Source organism: Chiloscyllium plagiosum, chromosome 39 (assembly GCF_004010195.1).
Source record: "Chiloscyllium plagiosum isolate BGI_BamShark_2017 chromosome 39, ASM401019v2, whole genome shotgun sequence".
Taxonomy (NCBI): domain Eukaryota; kingdom Metazoa; phylum Chordata; class Chondrichthyes; order Orectolobiformes; family Hemiscylliidae; genus Chiloscyllium; species Chiloscyllium plagiosum.
Genome location: NC_057748.1, coordinates 8504870 through 8530951, shown reverse-complemented (window position 1 = coordinate 8530951; position 26082 = coordinate 8504870). Strand labels below are relative to the sequence as shown.

The 26082-nt window shown below is 45.8% G+C and overlaps 1 protein-coding gene across 2 annotated transcripts in view; it reads left to right on the top strand.

Moving 5' to 3' along the window:
- mybpc2a (myosin binding protein Ca) overlaps window positions 1–26082 on the top strand; it is an 86030-nt gene that overhangs the window by 32317 nt on the left and 27631 nt on the right. For both annotated transcript variants that reach the window (XM_043679657.1, XM_043679656.1), the window contains exons 10-23: window positions 879–935; window positions 2282–2451; window positions 3705–3837; window positions 6042–6166; window positions 8665–8770; window positions 10824–10990; window positions 14067–14232; window positions 14837–14943; window positions 16297–16326; window positions 16681–16823; window positions 19989–20148; window positions 20860–20964; window positions 23836–24024; window positions 24313–24447. In XM_043679657.1, the coding sequence (XP_043535592.1) occupies window positions 879–935; window positions 2282–2451; window positions 3705–3837; window positions 6042–6166; window positions 8665–8770; window positions 10824–10990; window positions 14067–14232; window positions 14837–14943; window positions 16297–16326; window positions 16681–16823; window positions 19989–20148; window positions 20860–20964; window positions 23836–24024; window positions 24313–24447 (1793 nt within the window). The remainder of the gene's footprint in view (window positions 1–878; window positions 936–2281; window positions 2452–3704; window positions 3838–6041; window positions 6167–8664; window positions 8771–10823; window positions 10991–14066; window positions 14233–14836; window positions 14944–16296; window positions 16327–16680; window positions 16824–19988; window positions 20149–20859; window positions 20965–23835; window positions 24025–24312; window positions 24448–26082) is intronic.

Below are 26082 nucleotides of genomic sequence, written 5' to 3'. Positions count from 1 at the left end.
GGGGTGGTGTGGTTGATTGGTGCGGGTGTCTCGGAGATGTTCCCTAAAGCGCTCTGCTCGGAGGCGCCCAGTCTCCCCAATGTAGAGGTGACCGCATCGGGAGCTACGGATACAATAGATGATATTAGTGGATGTGCAGGTAAAACTTTGATGGATGTGGAAAGCTCCTTTAGGGCCTTGGATAGAGGTGAGGGAGGAGGTGTGGGCGCAGGTTTTACAGTTCCTGCGGTGGCAGGGGAAAGTGCCAGGATGGGAGGGTGGGTTGTAGGGGGGCGTGGACCTGACCAGGTAGTCACGGAGGGAACAGTCTTTGCGGAAGGCGGAAAGGGGTGGGCTCCTGTTCCTGCGTTCTCCCCCAGATCTTTTGATCCTTTCATCTCTAAGGACTATATCTAACCCCTTGAAAACATTCAATGTTTTGGCCTGAACCACAGGCTCCCCACTCTCTGGGTGAAGAAACCTCTCTTTATCTCAGTCCTAAATGGCCTACCCTGCATCCTTAATCTGTGACCCCTGGACTGTGTAACACAGTTGGTAATAAACTCAACAAGAGAGTTGAGAAGAAACATCTTCATCCAGAGAGTGATGAAAAAGTGCCACTCATTCCCACAAGGAATAGTTGAGGGAATAGTTTAGGGAAGCTAAATAGACCCAGGATGGAATAAGGGATGGAAGGCCATGTGGATGGGATTGAATGGGGAAGATTAGAAGGAGACTCCTGTGGGAATATAACACCAGCATCAGATGAACCGTAAATTCTGTGTCAGAGTCTGCACCTGTGGAGGGAAAGCAGAGAGCTTTACAGAGAAAGGCATTATCAGAATGCGAGTCAGAAAGACATTGATTATTAAATGAAGCTGTGCTAATTTGTCTTTCAGAGCTGCTGCTGGAGATGATGCTGGGGAGCTGGACTTCAGCGGATTGCTGAAGAAGAGGTAGGAGTGGAGTGAATTGTGTTCTTATAAGCGCATCCTTGAAATCTAAGTATCAGTTTGAGCAGGAAGGACTGTTGCTTCTGAACTAGAGAGTGATGGTCTCAGACTGGGAAAGTTAGTTGTGTATCTAGGCTGACACTAAGATGCACTGCTGATAGAGGGCTGTGTTAGCTCAGTTGGCTGGATGGTTGGTTTGCAAAACTGTGTGATGTCAACAGCTATGGGTTCAATTCCCATCTCTAGCTAAGGTTACAATGAAGGACTCTCCTTCTCAACCTTATCCTCTCTGATGAGGTGGTCATCAGGTTAAACCACCACCAGTCCTCCCCCTCTAAAGACTATGGTGACACAAAGGAAAATAAAATTGTCAGAGGAAGATGTTGAAATGCGGTCTGGTCAGTCTCCTCGAGGGGTTGCTGAAGATTCAAAGGAAGTTCCCCTTGCTCCTTACTTGGGCCTGATATCTCACCCAGTAGGATGAAGGATGATTGAGGTTGCTATGCTTACCTAGGCAATAGCTATATATCAAAACAAATCTTGTTTGCTGTCAAATGCTGCGTTCCATAACTGAAGGAAAAGTCAGTTTTTTGTTCTCTCTTCCTTAATTTGTGTTCTTTCCATATCATCCATTTAGCCTTCACCTCAAAAGATTTTCATTTACATAGTGCCTTTTATCCTCTCTGGATGTCTCGAACTGCGATGAAGTATTTTTGAAGTGTTGTTCCCCATTGTCTTCACTGGTTTGTGATTCAGAGTGACACCAACAGCGTGGGTTCAATTCCCGCACCAGTTAAGGTTACCATGAACATCCCTCATTCCAAACCCCTCCCATCGCCTGAGGCATGGTGAGCCTCAGGTTAAACCACTGGCAATCGTCTCTCTGTCTAATGAAAAGGCAGCCCTACGGTCCTCAGGCATTGTGGTAACATGTTTCCATTTATTCCAGCAATACCCTATACAGCTAGACCTGAGTGAGGAGCTATCACCAGCTCCACATTGAGGCCCTCTGTTCAAACCCAGGCTGGGACAGCTGCAATCGGTTTCCTTTCTGCTCTCTGTCGCTCATGGGCACAGAATGACTCGCTTTCTGGATGGCTCGATCTTTCTTGTCACTAACCAATGTCACAACTTTTTCCCCACTAATGCACTGAACTATTAAACCCCAGTTCCTCACTTCAAGATTTAAAACCTCATTAAAATGTATATAAACTAAACTGACTTCCCACATGGCCAAATCTAAAATGAAACTAAACTACACTTCCCCATACTCAACACAAGAATTATAAATTCAGTTGACAGTGCTACATTTCTCTTGGCATCACTGGCTTTTGTTATCTTTAAAACAGGGAGGTCAAAGTTCAGGAAACTCCGAAGGAAGAGGTTGACGTCTGGGAGATCCTGAAAAATGCCAAGCCCTGTGACTATGAGAAAATAGCCTTCCAATATGGCATCACGGATCTGCGTGGCATGCTGAAGAGACTGAAGAAGAAAAAGAGGGTGGAGAAGAAGAGTGAAGGTGAGTAAATCTTTGACCATTGCCAGAGCTGATTATGGGGTGAGGGGGGAATGAGGGAGTTTGGAACAAGAAGACGAGAAGATACAGCATCCCCCTCCCCCACAATGAAACAACCACACAAAGATTTTAGTCGACATAGAAACCAAATTTCGATGCCTGGCACAGGTAATCAACCTATTCAGACGTCGAGTAAGAAAGATTTGAATCCAGATATTCTGGCCCAGAGGTAGGGACACTGCCACTGCATCACAAGAATCCATCCTTGCCTCCTGGTGTAAACTGGACATTAAAGACCTCAAAGTGAAGTTGGATTCTTCACTGCCAAATTAATACTGCAGGGCCGTGAATGCATTTTATAGTGGGGCCTACTGCCTGGTGTCTGAAGCAATGGCTTGATTCTGACAAAAGACTTCCGTTAATCTGGAAATTGGGGTTACGAGGTAAATGGGATATTGATTGCCATTGGTGTTATGAGGTAAATAGGATAGCAATTGCCATTTTGGTTCCCAACTCCACACACTCTGCCCAGTTCCATGCTGTGCAATGGAACCAGCTGGGTTCAGTGAAAGATTATTCCGCTGTGCAATACTCAACCTGCCATTCCCCCCCCAATCCCACTGTGCACCACCCTCTGCCCCAGCCCTCCACCCTTGAGAGCTGACTTCCTCTGCAAATTTCCTTGTTATAGCCTCTTTACCTGCCTTTTGGAAGCCAGCAGCTCAAATTCAGTTCAGCTGTGGAACTTCATTGTGTGAGAAACATGTTGCACCCTTTCTGTCCAGTTAAGGCATTGAGGAAACAGATATTTAAACTCAGAAGCTTGTATTGTGTGTTTGCTAGACCTTTTTTCTTCCAATAGGAAGAGGCAGGAGGCTGGTGGTAATGTCACTAGACCAGAAATCCAGAACCTTAGGGTAATGTTCTAGCTTTAGATTCACATGTAGGCCAGACTGGGGAAGGATGACTGATTTCCTTAGTGATCCATATGGGTTTCGAACTGCAGTTACATGGCTGCCGTTGGGCCAATCTTTTATTCCAGATATTTGTTTTATAAAACTCTTTAAGTTTCACCATCTGCTATGGTGGGATTGAACCCATTTGCCTGGATTACTGACACTGTGACATAACCACGATACCAGCATGTCCCCACATCAACCTGACTGAAAATGATATTTATGACTTAATATTAATTTTTTAATTTTCAAGAAAACAGTTATTTTACTTTTTTCCCCTTTTCTTGGAAATTCCCTCAGCGTTTGCTAAGAGGCTGGAGAGTGCGTATCAGGTGGACAAAGGAGGGAAGATTCGAATGGCCATCGAACTAGCAGGACACAACATGGATGTGAAGTGGCTGAAGAATGGGAAAGAAATCAGACCAAGTGCCAGGTATGTCAGAATTGATTTGCCACACTTGACTGTAGCAGTAAAGTAGGAACTTGCATATGGATCTTTTGTCCATTTTCTAGTCTTTCTTCTACTTTGCAATTTTGTTTTACAATGTGAAAACCCTATGTCAACCTTTGCTTTCACTTTCACTGAAGGTTGGTGATGTAATGCAATTCGCCAAGTCAATTTTGTTTCCCCACCTTCTGATTTCTGCCTCGAATTTTGGGCCTTTTAACCTCGATTTCTGGTCTTCAAGGTCTCAGGGATGGATGAAAGCATCAGCTTTGGTGCAGCCATCTGATTTCAATGGCAACCCGAGGACTGGCACTCCATTAGCCCTGCTTTCTTTTAGTGCAAGTATGGACTAACCTTACGGCTGTCCTTCTCAATTTTGGATTGGCATTGTGCCGAGACTCCATGTCCTTATTCTGGTGTCTGGCTTTCAGTTTGTACACCTCATGTCTCACACTCCTCATTTCCTGGGACCAGGAATGGGGAGAACCGAGAGGCGAACAGTGCAGCTGACGGAACAGTTATGTTACAGAGTTTTGGTGGACCAGCGTTCAGGAGAATTGGCCCTATTTGGTTTCTTGAATGTGTGGTCTCCATTTCTCACCTCACAGGCTGAAATCTGTGCCTCGTGATTCTTTTGGGTCCCCATGACAACTACTTCCATTGAATTCTGAGCCTGACATTGTATTTTTTTCTTCATTTTGTTCGAAGAGAGGTTTAAGGCTGAGGCACCAAGCTGTGTTGTAAGCCCTTAAAATAAAACCTTGTGAGGCTTTGTTTTTTTTTAAACAATAGAAGCAGCCTGAATGAGTGGAGTCAAGCTCCCACAGAACCAGGATTTTTAGTTTCAGTAGCAGTTGCTGGGGTTTGAAGCAGGGTTTAAAAGCTGCAGTACATCTCTTGCATTCTCTGACACATTCTCTCTCTCTCTCTCCCTCTTGCTCTCTTGCTGTCTCTTGCTCTCTCTCTCTCTTGCTCTCTTTTGCTCTCTCTTGCTCTCTCTCACTCTCTCTCGTTCACACACTCTCACACACTCTCCTGGACTGGAGAATTACCTGTGTGACACTATTTTACTGAATTTGCCTTTTGCCAAGGGCATGTTGATAGAATGTTATCATATTGGAACAGTTATTGCTTAGTAATTGAATAATCTATCATTCTGTTAATTTTCCAATAGAGTTAATTATTCCAGTTTCTTCTTTCTTTTGTTGTATTTTAACTTTTAACTACAGTGTATAAACAAGGTGCATTTTGCTTAATGCCAAGTAGTTTGACCAATCGAATTGCATCTGGAACACAGCACCTTACCCTTACCTTTAAATTAAGAAAAAGTTAGGGTCAAGACTACCTTCTGAATATATTAGATTAGATTAGATTAGATTACAGTGTAGAAACAGGCCCTTCGGCCCAACAAGTCCACACCGACCCGCCGAAGCGAAACCCACCCATACCCCTACATTTACCCCTTACCTAACACTACGGGCAATTTAGCATGGCCAATTCACCTGACCCTGCACATCTTTTTGGACTGTGGGAGGAAACCGGAGCACCCGGAGGAAACCCACGCAGACACGGGGAGAACGTGCAAACTCCACACAGTCAGTCGCCTGAGGCGGGAATTGAACCCGGGTCTCAGGCGCTGTGAGGCAGTAGTGCTAACCACTGTGCCACCGTGCCGCCCACTATATATTGTGGGAGTTTGGTTTGGTCTATAACAATTACCTATCTCAACTCATACATCCTCTCGACCTACAGAACTCTGCACTCCTCCACTTCCTCTCATGCATTCCCAATTGGAATCACTTCAAGATTAGTGACAGTTCAGGCTATCCTAAGATCTGGAATTCTATCCTTCAACCTTGTCTACATCTCCCTTTCTTCCTTTAAAATGCTTCTTAATCCTTTAACTGATAAACCCGATGGTCACCTATTTTAAAGGCTCCTTCTGATCTCAAATTACATTTGATAGTCACTACTTCAAAGTGTCCTGAGACATCTTCCATTGCCAAAGGTGCTATGCTGCGAATGCAGGTTGTAGTTGTAGGTGAGCCTTTCACACGTGTAACATACTTTTCTGCCTCCAGCTTCAGGTCCGAGCTTCTCTGGGTCAGCTGTTTTAAGGGAGCTCTTCATTTTTCTCACTTTGCATTTTCAATCTCACAGGCTGACTCTTGCTTTTTCTATTCCGGCAGGTTCATCTTTGAGATCATCGGACTGAAGAGGGTTCTGACCATTAAGAACTGCACACTGGCAGATGATGCAGAGTATGAGTGTATCGTGGGTGATGATAAGTGTGTGGCTGACCTCTTTGTCAGGGGTGAGTATTACTGTAGCACTGCTGGGACCTGGGTCCGCTGAAGTATCCCTTGTTTTAACTGAATGAAAGAATTAGGAGCAGGCGTAGGCCATTCATCCCCTTGAGTCATTTAATACAATCATGGCTGATCTCATCTCAGCCTCAAGTCCACTTTCCTAAACCTTCTCCATGACTCTTTAACCAATTGCTAATTAAAATTCTGTCTATCTCCTTCATAGATTTCTTCAACTTCTCAGCATCCATCAGTAATTTCCATAGATTTGCGATCCTTTGAGAAAAATAATCCCTCCTCATCTCTGTTTTAAATCTGTCATTCGTTATCACAAAGCTCCAACCTCTTGTTCCAGATTGTCCCACATGAGGGATATCCTCTCTACTTCAACATTGTCATCTTTAGCATCTTTTGCCTTCATTAGATCTTCTCTCGTCCTTCTAAGCTTGAGCAAGTATAGGCTTAAACTGCTCAATCTCTCCTCATAAGACAAATCTTTCATCTCTGGAATTATTCTAGTGAACCTTCTCTGAATTGCCATGATACAGAGTCATACAGCACAGAAACAGACCTCTCGGTCTAACGCATCTGCACAGACTAAACATCCCAAGCTGACCTAGTCCCATTTGCCAGCATTTGGCCCATTTTCCTCTAAACCCTTCCTATTCATATACTCATCCAGATGCCTCTTAAATGTTGTAATTGTATCAGCCTCCACCACTTCCTCTGGCAGCTCATTCCATACACGCGCCAACCTCTGTGTGAAAACACTTCCCTTCAGGTCCTTTTTAAATCTTTCCCCCTCACCTTAAACCTGTGCCCTCTAGTGTTGGACTCCCCTAGCCTGGGAAAAAGTCCTTACCTATTTAGTTGAAACTTTATTGCTGGAACAGCACAGCAGGTCAGGCAGTGCCTGACCTGCTGTGCTGTTCCAGCAATAAAGTTTCAACTTTGATCTCCAGCATCTGCAGACCTCACTTTCTCCTCCTTACCTATTTACCCTATCTATGTCCCTCATGATCTTACAAACCTTTATGGGGTCACCCCTCAGCCTCCAATGCTGCAGAGAAAATAGCACCAGTCTATTCAGCCTCTCCAGCCTCTCCCTATAACTCAAACCTTCCAGCCCTGGCAACATCCTTGTAAATCTTTCCTGCACCCTCAAGTTTAACAACGTCTTGAAAGGCAATCAGTTGTTTTTTTTGATACTGCCTGAGAGCTGAATTGATCTCACTTGATATTAAGTGGAATAATCCACCATCCATTCGCAAAAGAAGACAAATGGGTTTGGAGTGGGACAGACATAGCCTTTCTTAGGTTGTTCCCAGAAGTTGGGACAATGGATGGAAATCAGGAAACACTCCACGAAGGAGGTCTGAGATGGAAAAGCTTGGGAAGATCTAGCCCTGTCCTTTCTGTTCTTGACCCTCTCTGAACCATCCCTCCCTTGAGGAGGGGGCGGGACATGTGGTCCCACAGGTCACATGGCTCAATGATGATGGCTACACCTCTGACCCATGTGACCTGGCTGTGCATCTAGCCGTGACAGGATTGTAGGGGAAAGGATGGGAGTCGCATATGGGAGAGGCGTGGATGTACACGTAATGCCTGCCCACAACCCCGACACCACCCAGAGCAACCACGGAAGTACTTTCTGAAGCGTGGTCATCAGTTGCAATCCAGGGAATGCCAGCTGTTTGTGACCGCGCAGCAAGTTCCTGCTAACAGTGGTGTGAGAATGACCAGTGATCATCTCTTCTTTGATATGATATTGGCTGAGGTCAAGACATGGTGGAGGGAAACGTCCCCTCACTTTTCTCTGAAATGGAGGCCCATTGAATCTTCTGCATTCATCTCCAGGGAGAGCTCTCTGTTCAATACCTTGCCTCTGAGAGTCAGCACCTCTGGCAGTGCCGCACTCCCTCAGCGCTAGGGTCAGTCTAGATCCATGGAGTGGAGCTTGAACTCTCAGCCCTCTGACATCACACGGGGTGCACTGGGAATGGCAAAAACCAGGCTGTTGTTGTCGATTGGTCAACGCTGGCTTTCATGTTACTCGATGAACTAGCTAGGATATAACTCAATTATGCAATGCACTTGAACAGTATCCAGGTTTAACCCCACCTTGTTCTTGAGTTTCCGTAAAATGTCCAAATAGATTGATCAATGATTACAATTCTGTGGTACAGTGGTAGTGTCCCAATCTCTGGACTAGGAGCACAGTTGTTTGAACTCTACCTGTCCCATAGGTATGACACAAAACTTGTAAACGTATTGATTAAGATAATAATAACTGAAACACTACCTCATTATTGTGTTATATTCTATATACGCATTCTCTGTAATATCCATCAGATGCATGGATGTTGATGAGAGCTTTAAGATAGTTTTGACTGGTCCGTGAGGAGAATCCACCTTCTTCGCATCTCCCAGTCTAAATGCTTGGCAGAACTTGACCTTCTCCCTTCCTGAAAGTCAATGCTGATTGGTCTGTTTCTATTCCCAGAGCCTCCTGTCGTCATCACTGTCCCCTTGGATGACCAACATGTATTTGTGGATGACCGGGTTGAGTTTGACTGTGAGGTCTCAGAGGAAGGAGCAGTCGTAGTCTGGTGAGGATCTTTGCTTGTCTCGTACCCCCACCCAATTTTCTCCCGTCTTTCCTGAAGAGGACTCTTTTCAATTACCATTGACCAGAAACTAAACTGAACCAGCCGTATAAATATTTTGGCAATAAGTGCAGGTAAGAGGCTGGGAATATTTTGCTGGGGGTTACCACACCTCACATCTCACGGGAGGGACAGCACGGTAGCTCAGTAGTTGGCACTGCTGCTTCATAGCACCAGGGTCCCGGGTTTGGTTCCAGCCTCGGGCAACTGTCTGTGTAGAGTTTGCACATTCTCCTCACATCTGCATAGGTTTCCTCCGGGTGCTCCGATTTCCTCCCACAGTCCAAAAATGTGCAGGTCAGGTGAATTGGCCATGCTAAATTGCCCACAGTGCGAGGTGCATTAGTGAAAGGGAAATGGGTCTGAGTGGGTTACTCTTCAGAGGCTCGGTGTGGACTGGTTAGGAATCTAATCTAATCTCACCAAAGCCTTGAGTCAGGAGTGTGAGGGAATGCATATCATTTGTCCGGATGAGTGCAGTTCCAACAACACTCAAGGAACCTGACACCAAGGCCCCTTAGACAGCACCTTCCAAAACCACAATTACTTCCATCTCAAAGGACAAGGGCAGCAGATACACGGGAACACCAACCCCCCCCCCACACACACACACAAAAAACCCTCTAAGCCACTCACCATTCTGACTTAGAAATATCTTGCTGTTCTTTCAATGTTGCTGGGTCAAAATCCTGGAATCCACTCCCTCACAGCAATGTGGATCCACCTAAACTGAAAGGACTGCAGCAATTCTTCACCTGTGACTTTGGCTAAGTTTGGATAAACTTTGAGAGTGCAAAAATGTAGAGGTTTCTCTCCTTTGAATGGAGAAGACTCAAGATACAATGGAAATGTTTGCAATTATGATCCGTTTTGAAAGAGTAGATAAGGAGAAACTATTTGTAGTGGCAGGAAGGCCAGTAATCAGAAACGATGGATTTCAAGTGATTTCTAAAGAGAGTGGAGGGTGGCTGAGGGGAAGAGGGAACTGAAATATGAAACCTGAAATTGTGCTGGGAGCAGATTCAACAGTAGGCCATTCAGCCCATCGAACCTGCTCCACCATTTAATCATGGCTGATAAGTTTCTCAACCCCATTCTCCCGCTTTCTCCCCCTAACCCTTGATCCCCTTGACAATCAAGAAACTATCTATCTCAGTCTTACATATACTCCAGGACCTAGAGTCCTCAAATATTCCTCATATGTTAAGTTTTCCATTTCTGGAACCATTCTCGTGAACCTCCTCTGAACACGTTCCAGGGACAGTGCATCCTTCCTGAGATATGGGGCCCTAAATTGCACATGGCACTTTAAATGTGGTCTGACCAGAGCCATATGGACCCTCAGATGTACATCCCTGCTTTTATATTCAAGTCCTCTCAAATGCCAACGTTGCATTTGCCTTCCTAACTACTGATTCAACTTGCAAGTTTACCTTGTGAGAATCCTGCACAATAACTGCCAAGTCTCTTTGCACGTCAGACATTTGAATTTTCTATCAATTTAAAACATAATCTTAGGGTCTCCTTATGGTCAGTGATAATGGTGAACAATAGCAGGTATAAAGACTAGGGCAACACAGGTTTAAGGCTTTGGTCGAGTGATGCAGGGAGATGTGAGGAAGAACTTTATTACATAATGTTTGGCAATGACTGTGAACACAGATCGAAAGGAAACTGAGTGATACCACAGGGAGGTAGGCCTGGAGGGAAAAGCGGGGGGGATGGGATTGATTCAATTATTCTGCAGAGAGCTGGCATGGTCTTGATGGGCCAAATAGCCTTGTTCTGTGCCGTCGTGATTATGACAGCAACAAATTGCCTTTAACACCAAGTAACATCCCAATGGCAGTGAGTGGAACTGTGAAAAAGGTTGGACACCAATCCACTTGGAGATGTCAAGATAAAAGCTGGAGGGTTGGGGTTGAAGTTGAGGGAAGGACTTCCAGTGTTTAAGGCAGCAGTGTTCATCATACTGTACTTTTTTTGCCTTAATCAGGACAAAGAATGGGGTAGAGTTGACCCGAGAAGATTCCTTGAAGTACCGTATTAAGAAGAGTGGGCAGAAGCATATGTTGATCATTAATGATGCCACCAAGGAGGATGCAGGCCGCTATAAGATTGCGACTAACGGAGGGGAATCAGAAGCTGATTTGATTGTGGAAGGTACGTTCTAGCAACCTGCGTGGAGCGGAGGGGAGGCTGGTGACTTAGAGCCGTCCTGAACCTCAATAAAGGAGACTCAAACGTTAGTCAGCAGAGAATAGCACAGGCATCAATGAACACTTGGTAGTGTTTGTCCAACATATCATTCAAAAGAGAATAGTGATGCAGTTTTTGTCAAAATTTAATGAAGGTTCAGTTGAGATGTTCCAGTTATGAGGATTGTTGGACGTGAACATCATTAGCAACATCTGGATTTTGATGCCCATCTTTAATTTCCTCTGAACTGAGAGGCTTGCTGGGGCCACTTCAGAGGACAGTTTGTAGTCAGTGTCAAGAGTGTGTTGCTGGAAAAGCACAGCCGGTCAGGCAGCATCCGAGGAGCGGGAGATTGGATGTTTCGGGCAAAAGCCCTTCATCAGGAATCGGCTGTGATCTGTTGTGCTTTTTCAGCACTATACTCTCGACTCTGATCTGCAGCATCTGCAGTCCTCACTTCTCCCCACAGTTAGGAGGTCAGGCAGCATCCAGGGAACAGGAGAATCGAAGTTTCGGGCATAAGCCCTTCTTCAGGGCTTATGCCCGAAACGTCGATTCTCCTGTTCCCTGGATGCTGCCTGACCTGCTGAGCTTTTCCAGCAACACATTTTCAGCTCTGATCTCCAGCATCTGCAGTCCTCACTTTCTCCCCACAGTTAGGAGTCAACCACATTGCTGTGGGTCTGGGGGTCACATTTAGGCCAGACCAGGTAAAAATGGCAGACCAGGGTTGGAGGGTTTGAGCTGTAGGGAGAGGCTGAATAGACTGGGGCTGTTTTCCCTGGAGCATCGGAGGCTGAGGGGTAACCTCATAGAAGTTTACAAAATCGTGAGGAGCATCGATAGGACAAATAGACAAGGTCTTTTCCACAGGGCAGTGCAAAATTAGAAATACAGGTTTAAGGTGAGAGGAGAAAGATTTAAAAGAGACCTGAGGGGCAACTTGTTCATGCAGAGGGTGGTGCGTGTATGGAATGAGCTGCCAGAGGAAGTGGTGGAGGTTGGTACAATTACAGCATTTGAAAGGCATCTGGATGGATATGTGAATAGGAAGGATTTGGAGGGATATGGACCAAATGCTGACAACTGGGACTCGATTAATCTGGGGGGATGGACAATTCTGACTGAAGGGCCTGTTTCTGTGCAATACATCTCTATAATTCTATTTCCTTTCCTAAAGGACATTAGTGAGCCAGATGAGTTTCTGTACAGTAATTGGTTAATCGTTTTGTGATCGCCATGATTGAGACTAGCTATGAATTCTGGAAATTATAGCCTCCAGTTGCAGTGTGCCCAGAGCAATCACCTCAATCTCTAGCTCAGTGACATTATTGTTACACGCTGCCCCTCTTGTTTAAACAGGGAGAAACACATTCTCACTGGCTGAAGGTTAGTAATTAGAGGACATGGATTTAAACCATACCAAGAAGGAGAGTCGCTCTTACAGGGAGTCAGCATGGATACAATGGGCTGAACAGCCTCCTTTGTGCTGTAACCATTCTATAGTTTTCTCAGATATTCAATGGGCCGAACTGCCTCTTTCTACGCTGTAGGGGTTCTGTGATTCTATAAGGATTGTATACATACAAGCCACTTGAACCCTGCAATTAGATTGCAACCTTTCACTCACTCATCAGTATCTTCAGCTGTCGTTCAATGGTTGTGTCCCCATCTCCGAGCGTGTGAGTTCACACCTCAATCCAGAACTTTGGCGCAAATAAACAACATCATTGGACACTCCAATGAGTTACTAAGGCAGTCTAGTGCTGCTGGAGGTGCCATCTATCAAATGACACATTAAACTAGGGCTTTGTCTACCTTCATGGAAAGGCAGAGGATTCTCTGGTGGCACAGTAGTTCAGTGGTTAGCACTGCTATCTCTCAATATCAGGGACCCGAGTTCAGTTCCCCCCTCGGGTGACTGTCTGTGTGGAGTTTGCACATTCTCCCGGTGTCTGTAAGGGTTTCCTCTGGGTGCTCCAGTTTCCTCCCACAGTCCAAAGATATGCAGGTTAGGGTGGATTGGTCATGGGAAATTGCCCCATAGTGTCCAGGGACATGCAGGCTAACCATTGGAAATGCAGTGTGACGGGGTAAGGGGCTGGGTCTGGATGGGATGCTCTTTGGAGGGTCAATGTGGTCGCAATCAATTGAATGGCCTGCTTCCACCCTGTAGGGATTCTGCGATACTTTGAGGGAGCGCAGGGAATTCTCCCCAGCCTATAATTTATAACACAGTCAGCCTCCAAGAAAGAGATCCAACTGCTGCCTTCTTGCTGTGTTGATACCAGCTCTCCATAGTTTGAATAATCGCACTTTAATCTGTGTATAAGGAGAACTCTGTCTTTAAAGTCAATGTCAGTTCCTATCTCTAATATCTGACAAATGTGTACAGATAACAGCCATACATATGACTGGTCATTTGTGCAGTGCTGCTTGTGGGAGCTTGCTGGGTACAAATTGCTTATGGTGTTCCTTGCACTGTAACATAGAACGACAACTGATCCAAGAACAATGTTACCATTATAGAGGGGTTCCCCACTGTTATTAGACTTTTGAACTAACCTCTCAAACTAAATTTAATGTTGACCCCGCTCTCTGTGCACCTATCCTGCAACCGTAATATTGTATTCCTCGCTCTGTTCTGTTATCCTGATGCACTTTGTATAGTATGATCTGCCTGTACTGCTCGCAAAACAAAACTTTTCACTGTATTCAGGTACATGTTGACAATAATAAATCAATTCATTAGTGATGCTGGAAAAGAACGTTATTGGTTGTGAAGTGCTTTTGGCTGAAGGTACAGTTCTTTCCTTGTCTTTGCTACATCAGTTCAGCATTGTGTTCGGGGATTGCAGTGAGAATAGATGCCTCCACACCTGCCCTACCCCTGCACCTATTGTCTCGTGTCTATTGTCTTCACTGGGCTGCTCTCAAGGTCTTGGGGTATTGAGCTGCCAAGAGAGGAAGTAGTTTTTATTTTCCAGAGGCAAGCTTGGAATCAACCGGTTATGTGCTTTTCCTTGCATGTGTGTTTCAGACAAGGTCCTGGAGGTGTTGCAGAGTTTCGCTGACCTGACATTGAAGGCCCAGGAGCAGGCAGTCTTTAAATGTGAGGTCTCGGATGAAAAGGTGACAGGCAAGTGGCTGAAGAACGGGATTGAGGTCAAGCCCAGCAAGCGCATTCACATCACCCATAAGGGCAGGTAGGTTCCACCATCATCCCCTTTCTCACCACAGTGATCCACTGGATTCCTTCGCCTTCCCCAGTCTCCCTCCAAATGCCAAATCTGCAGGGTCAGGCCAACTTGACCCCCCCAGCCCAGTCCTCCGAGCTTTAACTGGTCTGAGTGGTCGTCAGTAGACACATGGCAACTAGATACGGATATCACAGTCAGTTTTCCTTCTAAATAAGGAAGGAAAATTATATCCATCTGCTCCAGTACGTTTGATGACTACAGTTTTACCATAGAGTGGCATTTTCTAAGATAATTTCTTCCCTTTAGATGCTAATCATATCACTATCTCCTTCTCCATCCGCTACTCTGGCTCAGTAAACACATGCACGTGCACCCCGTCCTTTAAAAAGTTTTTAAAAGCTTCAACCTTTTTCTTCCCCTGAACACCACTGGGGTGGTCATGCCCGAAGTGCAAGGACGTCCAGCAGATTCCCTTCACACCGTAACGTTCCTGGTGTCCAGTTGAGCTGCTGGTATTATGGGGTTTCCCAGCTCTGGCATGTGTGCTGATCCAAAACACGTCCCCAGCTCTTGTACAGTCACACTGCCTCATCCTTGTTCCTCCCCACAGGTTTCACAAGCTGGTCATTGATGACATCACACCGGATGATGAAGCCGATTACACGTTCATTCCAGATGGTTATGCTCTCTCCATCTCTGCCAAGCTCAACTTTTTAGGTACGGGCCACTTCACTAGCTCCCATTCTATCAGTTAATGCACACAATCTACTGAGCACTGTGGATGAGTATAGATTGTGTATGTCAGGCTGTGATTGGGTGCACACAACATATAGAGGACTGTAAATGGGTACATTAAATATGTACAGCTCTGTAAATGGGTATATAAGATCTAAAGAGGTCTGTGATTGGGTACACATTCCATATGCAGGACTGTAAATGGGAAAATACAATCTATGTAGTAACATGATTAAATATTCATCCTATATATAAGATTGTGAATGGGTATGTACAATCTATAATGGATTGTGTTTGGATATAGATACTGCACTGTAAACAAACCAAAGGTTTATACTGTTCAACGATTCTGGATGATGTGATATTAGTCACAAGATAGTGAGATGGATAATTTGCAGCCTACAGAATAAGGTTGCCAGTACAATATTCCATTTATTTTATGCAAGTTACCATTATAGAGGGGTTCCCAGGAAAAGGTGGGCAAGCAGAGTGTGGCAGAGTGTGTTTCTGCAGGTATACAGAGCCCTAGCTGGACCTCATTTAGAAAACCATGCCTTTGCAAAGATACATCAGCCTTGGAAGGAGAGAAGGTCTCAATTCACTGGAATATTCCCGTGAATCCGAGGATTAGGTTGTGAGATGGTTTTATTGAAGTGAGGCCAGTTTTCCCTGGGGTTGGATGATTTTTCAGTGATTTGGTTAAAGTTTCCAGAATTTTGAACAGAATGGATGGAGAGTTTTTTTTTCCATTGTGGAGGGAGTCTAGGACTAGTGGATGAACTAAAAGCAGAGGCAGAGTCGAGAATGTGGTGCTGGAAAGGCACAACAGGTCAGGCAGCATCTGAGGAGCAGAAGAATCGACATTTCGGGCATTGGCCCTTCATCACGAAATGTTGACTTTCCCTGTTCCTTGGATGCTGCCTGGCTTGTTGTGTCTTTCCACACCACACTCTCGACTCTGATCTCCAGCACCTGCAGACCTCACTTGCTCCTAAAAGCAGAGGCAGGAGATAAATCAGGAAGCGCTTTGTACAAAAGGTGATCAGATGCTGGAGGTCTCACCTACGAAGAGCAAAATAAGCTAAAGAATACTAACTATGAGAGTTTTGGCAGTGAATGATATTCAGGAAATCACAATAATGATATCATTGAACCAAATGGGTGCATGGAGTTCAGTCATTGACCAGTAGAATGGGCTTGAGAGGCTGAATAGCTTCTTGTTGCTCCGAAGCTCCTATCTTGGCTCATTGACAAACAACAAACAGCAACCAAGCTCAATGTCTGGTTTCACTGTCCAATTTATTTTCACTCTCCCTTTCTCTTTGTGTCTTCCAGAGATCAAAATCGACTACGTCCCCCGCCAAGGTGAGTTTTGGATGTGGTTTTGAATGTTGTGGTGAAGTCGTTCCATTGCAGTATTGTGTTTGCATTTTAAAATTAAACTGAGTGATCAGCCAAATGGATTGTCATGTCTTGAGTAGGACCTCTGTCCGAAGGTGAATGCATAATCTGAGAAATATAATTGTAATTGCTTCTGAAAACAAGAGTCTTGTTCTCTCTTTGCCCCACTCTCTCCCTCTGTCTTCCTTCTCTCTCCTCTTGTTTCTGTTCTTTTTTGCTTAATTCTTTATCTGATTTTTTTTTTCATGTTTCCTCTCTGGGATCGTGTCTTCCTGTGTCTCTGTCCATTTTTTGAAATGTGATTTTTTTCACATACAGAGCCTCCGAAGATCCACCTTGACTGCACAGGCAGTGTGGTTTCCCAGAATACCATTGTGGTGGTCGCAGGGAACAAAGTCCGATTGGATGCTGATGCCAGTGGCGAGCCCCCTCCCACTATTACCTGGTACAAGGCTGACCAGGTAAGTCATTCCCTCAGATGCTCTTGGGGCAACTAATTTCTTTGTTTGTAGTTGACCATTTGATTCAATGCACTTTGAACATACACACACCCTGCAATCCTCCAATGCCTGGGCTCCCTGGATTCTAGCCCCAGATCCCCTCTGGGACCCTCTGGACACCTCCCAGAACCCTCTGGATACCTCCTGGGACCCTCCGGACATCAGCAGAGTCACGGAATCATTCAGTGCAGAAGGAGATCAGTCAACTTATTGTGCCCGCATTGGATCTCTACTATCCAATCCACATCTACTATCCAGTCTGGCTCTATTATCCAGTCTGATCTACTATCCAGTCCCTAAATATTGTCTAATCTGAATCTATTATCTAGTCAGGATCTATTATCCAGTTCGGGTCTATTATCTAGTTGGCATCTCCTGCCTTTTCCCCATATCCATGCACACTGTTACTATTCACAAAAGCCATCCAATGCTCCCTTGAATGCCTCAATTGAACCTGCCCCAACCATATCCCCAGGCAGTGCATTCCAGACCCGAACTACTCACTGTGTGAAGAAGTTTTTCTCAACCTCACTTTAAAAGGGTGATCACAACAAGAATTGAACCTGCAGACCTCCAATAACATCTTGATTAACATTGAAGTCAGATGTCTTATCCAATAGTTAGATGCCTTTATCCAGTAGGCCACATAACCACCTCCTGGGTGCTCCAGACTCTCATTCCTGAGCCTTCCAGGATATTGAAGTCTGACTACATCCCATAGTGACTGCCAGATGGATGACTTATTAAAAAACTGCATTTCCATAACAATTCATGCATATCTCAGAGCATATTAAAACATTATGCAGCCAGTGAAGTTGTGACAGTTAGAAATACAGAATAAAGACAAACCAATTTGTTTGTAGAAAGCTTTCTCTAAATGAGTGTGATAATGACCAGGTTATCTAATTTTAATGATGTTGCTTGAGGATGAACATTAGCCACCAAGAAGAACTACCCCACTCCACTTCAATATGGTGCTCTGTATGCCCAAGGGAAGGCAAGACGGGGCTCTGTTTAATGTTGTTGTTTAAAATCCACCACCATCGACTGTGTAGTTCTCCCTCTTTAGTAAGACTGGAGCTGTCGGCCTAGACTTCATGGAACTTGAATCATCAGAAATAGGAGGACACCATTTGGCCCTTCAAGCCTGTTTTGTCATTCAATATGATCACAGCTGATCATCCGATAATTTCCCCTCTTCCTATGCTGCCCTGTTCATGCTTTCTACCCTGTACCCTTTGATCCCTAAGGCCCTAAGAATTATATTTAACTTCTTCCTGGCAACACTCAATGTTTTGGCACACCCACTGTCTGGATGAAGAATCTTTTCCTCACCTCAGCTCGAAATGGCCTTTGTTGCACCCTTAGATTGTGACCCCTAGTTCTGGACTCCCGAGTCATTTGGAACATTCATCCAGCATGTAGTCCTGTTAGAATTTTATAGATTCCCCACCCCCACCCCAACCATTTCTAAACTCCAGTGAACATTGTAGTAACTGATCCAATCTCTGAAGAGTGAAGAGTGGCAGATGCAGTTTAATTTGGGTAAATGTGCGGTATTGCATTTTTGTAAAGCAAACAAGGTCAGGACTTAAACAGTTAAAAGTAGGGCCTTGGGTAGTGTTGTACAACAGAGAGACCTAGGGGTTCAGGTACATAATTCTTTGAAGTTTGCATCATATATAGATAGGGTAGTTAAGATGGTGTTTAGCATGTTTGCCTTCATTACTCAGACCTTTGAGTATAGGAGTCGGGACATCACATTGAGGTTGTACAGGATATTAGGGAGGCCTCTCCTTGAGTACTAAGTGCAATTCTGGTCGCTCTGTTCTAGGAAGGATATCATTAACCTGGAGAGGGCTCAGAAAAGATTTACAAGGATGGGACTTCTTTCACCTAGGTTGAGGGGTGATCTTATTGAGGTTTATAAAATGATGAGGAGTATAGATAAAGTGAACAATAGGTGTTTTTTTCCCTAGGATGGGGAATTTCAAAACTGGGGACATATTTTTAAGGTGAGAGAAGAAAGATTTTTAAAAAGACTTGAGGGTCAATTTTTTTTAAATGGAGAGTGGTTTGTGCGTGGAATGAACTTCCTGAGGAAGTGGTGGATGCGGGCACAGTTACAATGTTTAAAATACATTTAGATAAGAACATGAATAGGAAATGTGTGGAGGGATATGGGACAGGTGCAGGCAGGTCGAATTAGTTTAGTTTGGGATGAAGGTCGGCATGGACTGGTTGGACTGAAGAGTACGTTTCCCTGCAGTACGGTTCCTCAAAGAGTCCACACAGTTGTGCTCACCAACCTCCTCAAACCAACTGAACCACAGTTGTTGTCCACCAACTTTAAAACTGACGCTAGTTTAACGTTGGGGTCGGAACTGATGGAGTAACCAAGGTCCCAAACTAGTTCAACAGCACGCTGTGGTTCAGTGGTTAGCATCGCTACAATACAGTATCAGGGACCTGGGCTCAATTCTACCCTTCACCGACTCTCTGTGTGGAGTTTGCACATTCCCCCAATGTCTTTATGTACTCCGGTTTCCTCCCATAGTCCAAAGATGTGTGGGTTAGGCGGATTGGTCATGGTAAATTGCCCTGTACTGTCCAGGGATATGCAGGTTAGGTGGATTAGCCATTGAAAATACAAGGTTGCAGGGGTAGACAATAGACAATAGGTGCAGGAGTAGGCCATTCTGCCCTTCGAACCTGCACCACCATTCAATATGATCATGGCTGATCATCCTTAATCAGTATCCTTTTCCTGCCTTATCTCCATAATCCTTGATTCCACAATCCTTGTGAGCTCTATCCAACTCTTTCTTAAATGAATCCAGAGACTGGGCCTCCACTGCCCTCTGGGGCAGAGCATTCCACACAGCCACCACTCTCTGGGTGAAGAAGTTTCTCCTCATCTCTGTCCAAAATGGTCTACCCCGTATTTTTAAGCTGTGTCCTCTGGTAGTGGGGAGGTGGTGGGGGTCTGGGTATGATGCTCTTCGGAAGGTCAGTGTGGACTCAATGAGCTGAATGGCCTGCTTCCACACGGGAGGGATTCTATGATTAAGCTAACAAGATGGTGCAATCAAAGAAAGTATCTTGATTCGTTAACTTCATGTTTAGGAACTCACAGATGTAGAAGGACGCCTACGTATTGAGACAAAGAACAATATCAGCAGTCTGGTGTTGGAGGGTGCACTGAGAGAAGATGAGGCAAAATACAACATTCTGGTGCAGAACCCAGCGGGGGAAGATAAAGCCGTCATCTTTATCAAAGTTGTTGGTAGGTGTCTGAGGGATGGGCAATGTGGTAGGAACAGATGCATTGGTTTTAGAGCAAAAGGAGCAAAAATGTTGATCAGAAAAGAGAGGGTAATTGGGCAGCCAACAATCTGGATTTTGGAGAAAAGATTTCGAGCAAAATTCCAAACACCAGAAATATTTCCCAATTTGTAGAGACATGGAGGTTTTAGTTCCTGAGGTAATCAATGAACTTCAACTCTCGGAATTTAAACTTTGATCCTCATCCTGTTTCCAATTTCAAACTTCTGTCTGCTCTGGAAAAGTTTTGGTTAAAGAAGGAAACTTATAATTTTCAGGATAACTTGTTTGTAATCTTTATTTATTTATACATTTGTGGAATTTGTCATCAGTAAGGCCAGAATTTGTTGCCCCTTCCCTGTTTGTCCATGAGAAGGTGATGATGAGTCACCTTCTTGAACCTTCTGTGGTGTAGGATTACCCACAATGCCATCATGCGACAACTCTGAAATGGCCGAGCAACCAAATCAAATGGTGTCAGAGTCCCATGGAGGCCTGCCTTGGGAAATTATGCAGTTCTCTCTGAAGGGAATCTGAGACCTTTAGGCCATCCAGCACTCTGAATGCTTGGTCCCCTCTTAGTGACCCTTAATTCTGTTGAGCTTCCAGTGAGGAGCAGTGGTAGTTACATTGACAAGCCGACAATCAGAGTTACCGAGCCTTTGTTTTGCAGATGTCCCTGACCCCCCTGAGAACGTCAAGATCATTGGCATTGGAGAGGATTGGTGTACCGCGGGTTGGGATATTCCAAAGTATGACGGTGGCCAGCCCATTACAGGTAACGGGTGTTCCAGGGGAGAGGCTGTCGATGTTAGGAAGGGTAGGGGCATGGGTCCGGGTGGGATGGTCTTCAGAGGGTCGGTGTGGATTTGATGAACTGAATGGCCTGCTTCCACGCTGTAGGGATTCAATGAACCTTATGGGAGAGTCTAGGACCATACAGCATCATCTCAGAGTGAGGAGTCACCCATTTAAGACAGAGATAAGGAGGAATTCCTTCTTCCAGAGGGTGGTGAATTTGTGGAATTCTTTACAAGAGAGGTTTGTTAAGGCCATTAAGTGTATTCGAGGCTGAGATAGACAGATTTTTAATCAGTAAGGGAATCAAGGGTTATGGGAAAAGGCAGGAAAATGGAGTTGAGGATTATCAGATCAGCCAAGCTCTTATTGAATGTCAGGGCAGACTCAATAGGCTATTCCTCCGCCTCGGCCGTATCTGCTCCCAGGAGGACCAGTTCCACCACAGAACACACCAGGTGGCCTCCTTCTTTAGAGACTGCAATTTCGCTTCCCACGTGGTTAAAGATGCCCTTCAAGGCATTCATCCACATACCGCCCCTCCGCCCTCAAACACCACCCCTCCAACTGTAACAAGGACAGAACCCCCCCGGTGCTCACCTTCCACCCTACCAACCTTCACATAAACCAAATCATCCGACGACATTTCCGCCATCTCCAGACAGACCCCACTGCCAGGGATATATTTCCCTCCCCACCCCTTTCCGCTTTCCGCAAAGACCTTTCCCTCCGTGACTACCTGGTCAGGTCCACGCCCCCCAACAACCCACCCTCCCTTCCTGGAACCCTCCCCTGCCACCGCAGAAATTGCAAAACTGCACCCACATCTCCTCCCTCACCACCATCCAAGGCCCCAAAGGAGCCATCCACATCCATCAAAGTTTCACCTGCACATCCACCAATATCATTTATTGTATCCGTTGCTCCTCTACATTGGGGAGACTGGACGGTTCCTAGCAGAGCGATTTAGGAAACATCTCCGGGACATCCGCACCAATCAACCCCACCGCCCTGTGGCCCAACATTTCAACTCCCCCTCCCACTCTGCCGAGGACATGTAGGTCCTGGGCCTCCTCCAACGCCGCTCCCTCACCACCCAACGCCTGGAGAAAGAACACCTTATCTTCTGCCTCGGAACACTTCAACACCATGGCATCGATGTGGATTTCACCAGTTTCCTCATTTCCCCTTCCCCCACCTCACCCCAGCTCCAGTGTTCCTGCTCAACACCGCCCACATGACCTGTCCTACCTGCCTATCTTCCTTTCCACCAATCCACTCCACCCTCCTCTCTGACCTATCACCTTGATCCCACCCCCATTCACCTGTTGTACTCTTTGCTACCTTCCCCCACCCCTACCCCCACCCCCCTCTCATTTATCTCTCCACTCTGCAGGCACCCTGCTTCTATTCCTGATGAGGGGCTTTTGCCCGAAATATCGATTTTCCTGTTCCTCGGATGCTGCCTGACCTGCTGTGCTTTTCCAGCACCACTCTAATCTAGACTCTGGTTTCCAGCATCTGCAGTCCTTGTTTTTACCTCAATAGGCTAAATGGCCTAGTTCTGTTGCTCTGTCTTATGGATAAGGACAAGCTAGGGAGACAAGGGACTCTGAACAGCAGAAGAAGCACTGTAAAATAGCGCATCTTCTGAGAGTGCAAGGCTGGATACTCAACGCCCTGGGGCAGTGTTCCCCAGACACTCTGTGCCCCCATTTCAGGGTTTGAAAATCCTCATGCACCCTCAGTGACAGGGAGGGGCTTTTGGAACTGGATAACAGTTCTTGCCACTTGGTCTGAACTCCACCATTACTACGTTGGAACTGGTGACCCCACAATTTCAGCCCATGACCCCACTTGGGGTTACAACCCTTCCCCTCCACTAGGGAAAGCCCTGACCTACTGGGAGCCAAGGGAGTGTTTGGGACGAACAGCAGGCATTAGTCTGTAGGAGAACTACACAGAACAGGCAAAGCTCCAACAGCTTGAAATATAGCTCACACACAGCCGTCTCAATGCACTGAAAAGAGTGAGTTGGTTTCAGTTAGTTAAGCATCTAGGGAACAGGAGAATCGACGTTTCGGGCATTAGCCCTTCTTCAGGAATCCTGAAGAAGGGCTAATGCCCGAAACGTCGATTCTCCTGTTCCCTAGATGCTGCCTGACCTGCTGCGCTTTTCCAGCAACACATTTCCATCTCTGATCTCCAGCATCTGCAGACCTCACTTTCTCCTTCAGTTAGTTAAGGGTTATTCTCAGTCATATTGTAAAAGCAAATGGGAACCACAGGTGAATGAAGACTGGTTAGAAATGTAGGAGCTGTACCATCAGCAGGATAGAGCTAGCTTTGGCTAAAGCACAGACAATGTCTGTGAAAACAGTGGGAAGGCAGCAGGTAATATAAGGAACCTGGATGGAGAAATGTGGGAATTGTCTGTTGTAATATATTGTACAACACTTGGAGATGTCTGCAACCCAGTGGAGTTAGATTTACACTTCACAGTGTGTTTACACTTCACAGCGGGTTTTCAAGAAAGAGATGAATATTTTTCAAGAAGGAGTTAGATATAGTCCTCAGGGCTAAAGGGATTGATGGAAGAAAGCAAGAAACCAAGTTGAATGATCATTTTGAATGATGAAGCAGGCTCGAAGGGCCGAATGGCCTACTCCTGTTCCTTTTTTTAATGTTTCTATGTTTCCTTGTGTGCAAAGAAATGATTGTTTGACCAGAATTGACTCCTGTACAATATCTCTGGTCTGTGCAGTAGTAGAGATGGTGCATGGGCTGCAATGCATTGTGGGGGCTCTGCAGTCTCAGTGGGACTTGGCTCATCCTTTGCCTCTTCCTCCAGGTTACCTGCTGGAAAGGAAGAAGAAAACGAGCATGAGGTGGATGAAGTTGAACTTTGAACCTCTCCAAGACACGACCTTCACTGCCACTCGGATGATTGAGGGCTGCCTCTACGAGATGCGGGTATTTGCTGTGAATGGCATCGGCATCTCGCAGCCTAGCGCCTCCTCCAGGACATTCATGCCACTTGGTAAGCCAAGGGCAGTGTGGGCAAGCGTATGGCGATGGTCAAATGGATGAGTAGAATTCTACCAACAACTGGGGCGGTGTGGGGAGAAGTTACTTTTTAATTGTGAAGGGGAATTTGACCTCCCATGGTGGCTTTTAGGAGACATTTGTCCCTTCCTGTCTTTCTGATTAAGCGGGCATTGGGAAGCTGGGTGGTTGTAAGCGCCTGGGTGGAGGGTCATGGCCAGGCTAAGGCTGGCCAAAGGTGCCACACCAAACCCGCCACTGAGTGTATACTTTGTGTCTGTAGCCGTGCCTGGTGAGCCGTCGCACTTGTGCGTTGAGGATGTCACAGACACCACAACCACCCTGAAGTGGAGGATACCTGAGAAGATCGGTGCTGGAGGTGTGGATGGATACCTGATTGAATACTGCAAGGAAGGCTGTGAGTACCGCAATGTTAGCTGGCACCAGGGATGTGGGGGTGAAGGGGGTCCAAACTCCGGATTGGGAGTGAGACAGGCGGGCACGTGGGGGATGGGGGCCAACACCCGTACCATCTCGCCCCGGGGGAGGGTGAGGGCATTTCTGACTGGAGGTGGCATCGGGGCAGAAAGGGCTACCCACCTGCAAAAAAATGCCTTTCCCCAGTTAAAGCAATGCTTCATCCCACCGTGCCCTGGACACCACACAGAGGGGGTTGGCACCTCCCCAAAAGTGGAGTCTCAAGCCAAGGTTTTTGTTGTGGGGGGTCATGACCTCTGATGCAGCAATGGCCACTTTGGAATTGCACTCCCCCCCCCTCTCACCCCGTCTTCTCACCTCCAACCCGCGCTCCCCCAGTTCTCACTGGTGTCAGTGCACTGACTCCAGAGTGAAGGTTTTGGGGGCACGAGATTTGTAGAGGGGGTGAAGGAGTATGGTGGGCTTTAGTTGCTGAGTGGGGCATGGGCGATTTCTATTTTTAAAGAAACTACCATCTTGCAGTAATTTATTTGCAACAGCAATTAGATTTTCAAGATATGTCCCTTAGGCCATGGCTATCATTACAAGATAAATGGCACCTATTTAAAGGGGCCATACCATTCTTAATATTCAGTCCAACGTCATTATCTCAGGGCTCATTATCCAGAAATCCTTCGTCATAGAGTCATACATAACGGAAACCAGTCCATGCCGACCATGATCTCAAACTAAATTAGTCCCACCTGCCTGCGCTTGGCCAATTTCCCTCCACACCTTTCCTATTCATGTAATTATCCAAATGTCTTTTAAACGTTGTAACTGCACCTGCATCCACCACTTCCTCTGGAATTTAATTCCACACACGAACCACTCTGTGTATAAAAGTTGCCCCTCCTGTCTTTTTTTAAAACTTGCTCCTCTACCTTAAAAATATGCCCCCTACTCTTGAAATTCCCCCACGCTAGGAATACGATCCTTGTCATTGACCTTATCTGTACCCCTCATGATTTTATAAACCTTAATTGTCTTGGGGGTCATGACCCACTGTTTGAGAAACCATCATTCAGGGTCAGTTAAAGGCCATGTTTCTGAGGTTGACTGGAATTCCCCACCCCTAGAGATCCCTCTCCCCACTAGAGGACCAGAGCCTGTGATAAATTTTATTCAAAAATGTTATAAAGTTGTTGAGAGGTTGCCTCGAGATGGAGTCGCCATCTTCCCCTCTTTCAATCTCAGTTTGCAGCTTCTTCTGCGCTGCAGTGACTCCTACTGGCCAATTCGGGGAAGGTCACGGCCACTGCTCCTGAAACAGTCCAGGTCCCATTCCAATCCAAAAATGGGCATCAACTGAAAACATGAAATCTTACTCCGTAACCCGGAGAGATACTTGATTATTTAAGTGGAGCTAACGCTGACAGCCAATTAACATGGAAGGCCATTCAGCCCTTCAAGCCTATTCAGCCATTCAATATCATCATGGCTGACCTTCTACCTCATTGGAGCTTCCACCCATGCACTATGAGCTATTGAGGTGGCTTGACTGGATGGGCTGTCGAAAGGATGGGGCAATCTACAACAAGGAGCACTGTTTAAAAAAAGGGCCTCTCCTATTTAA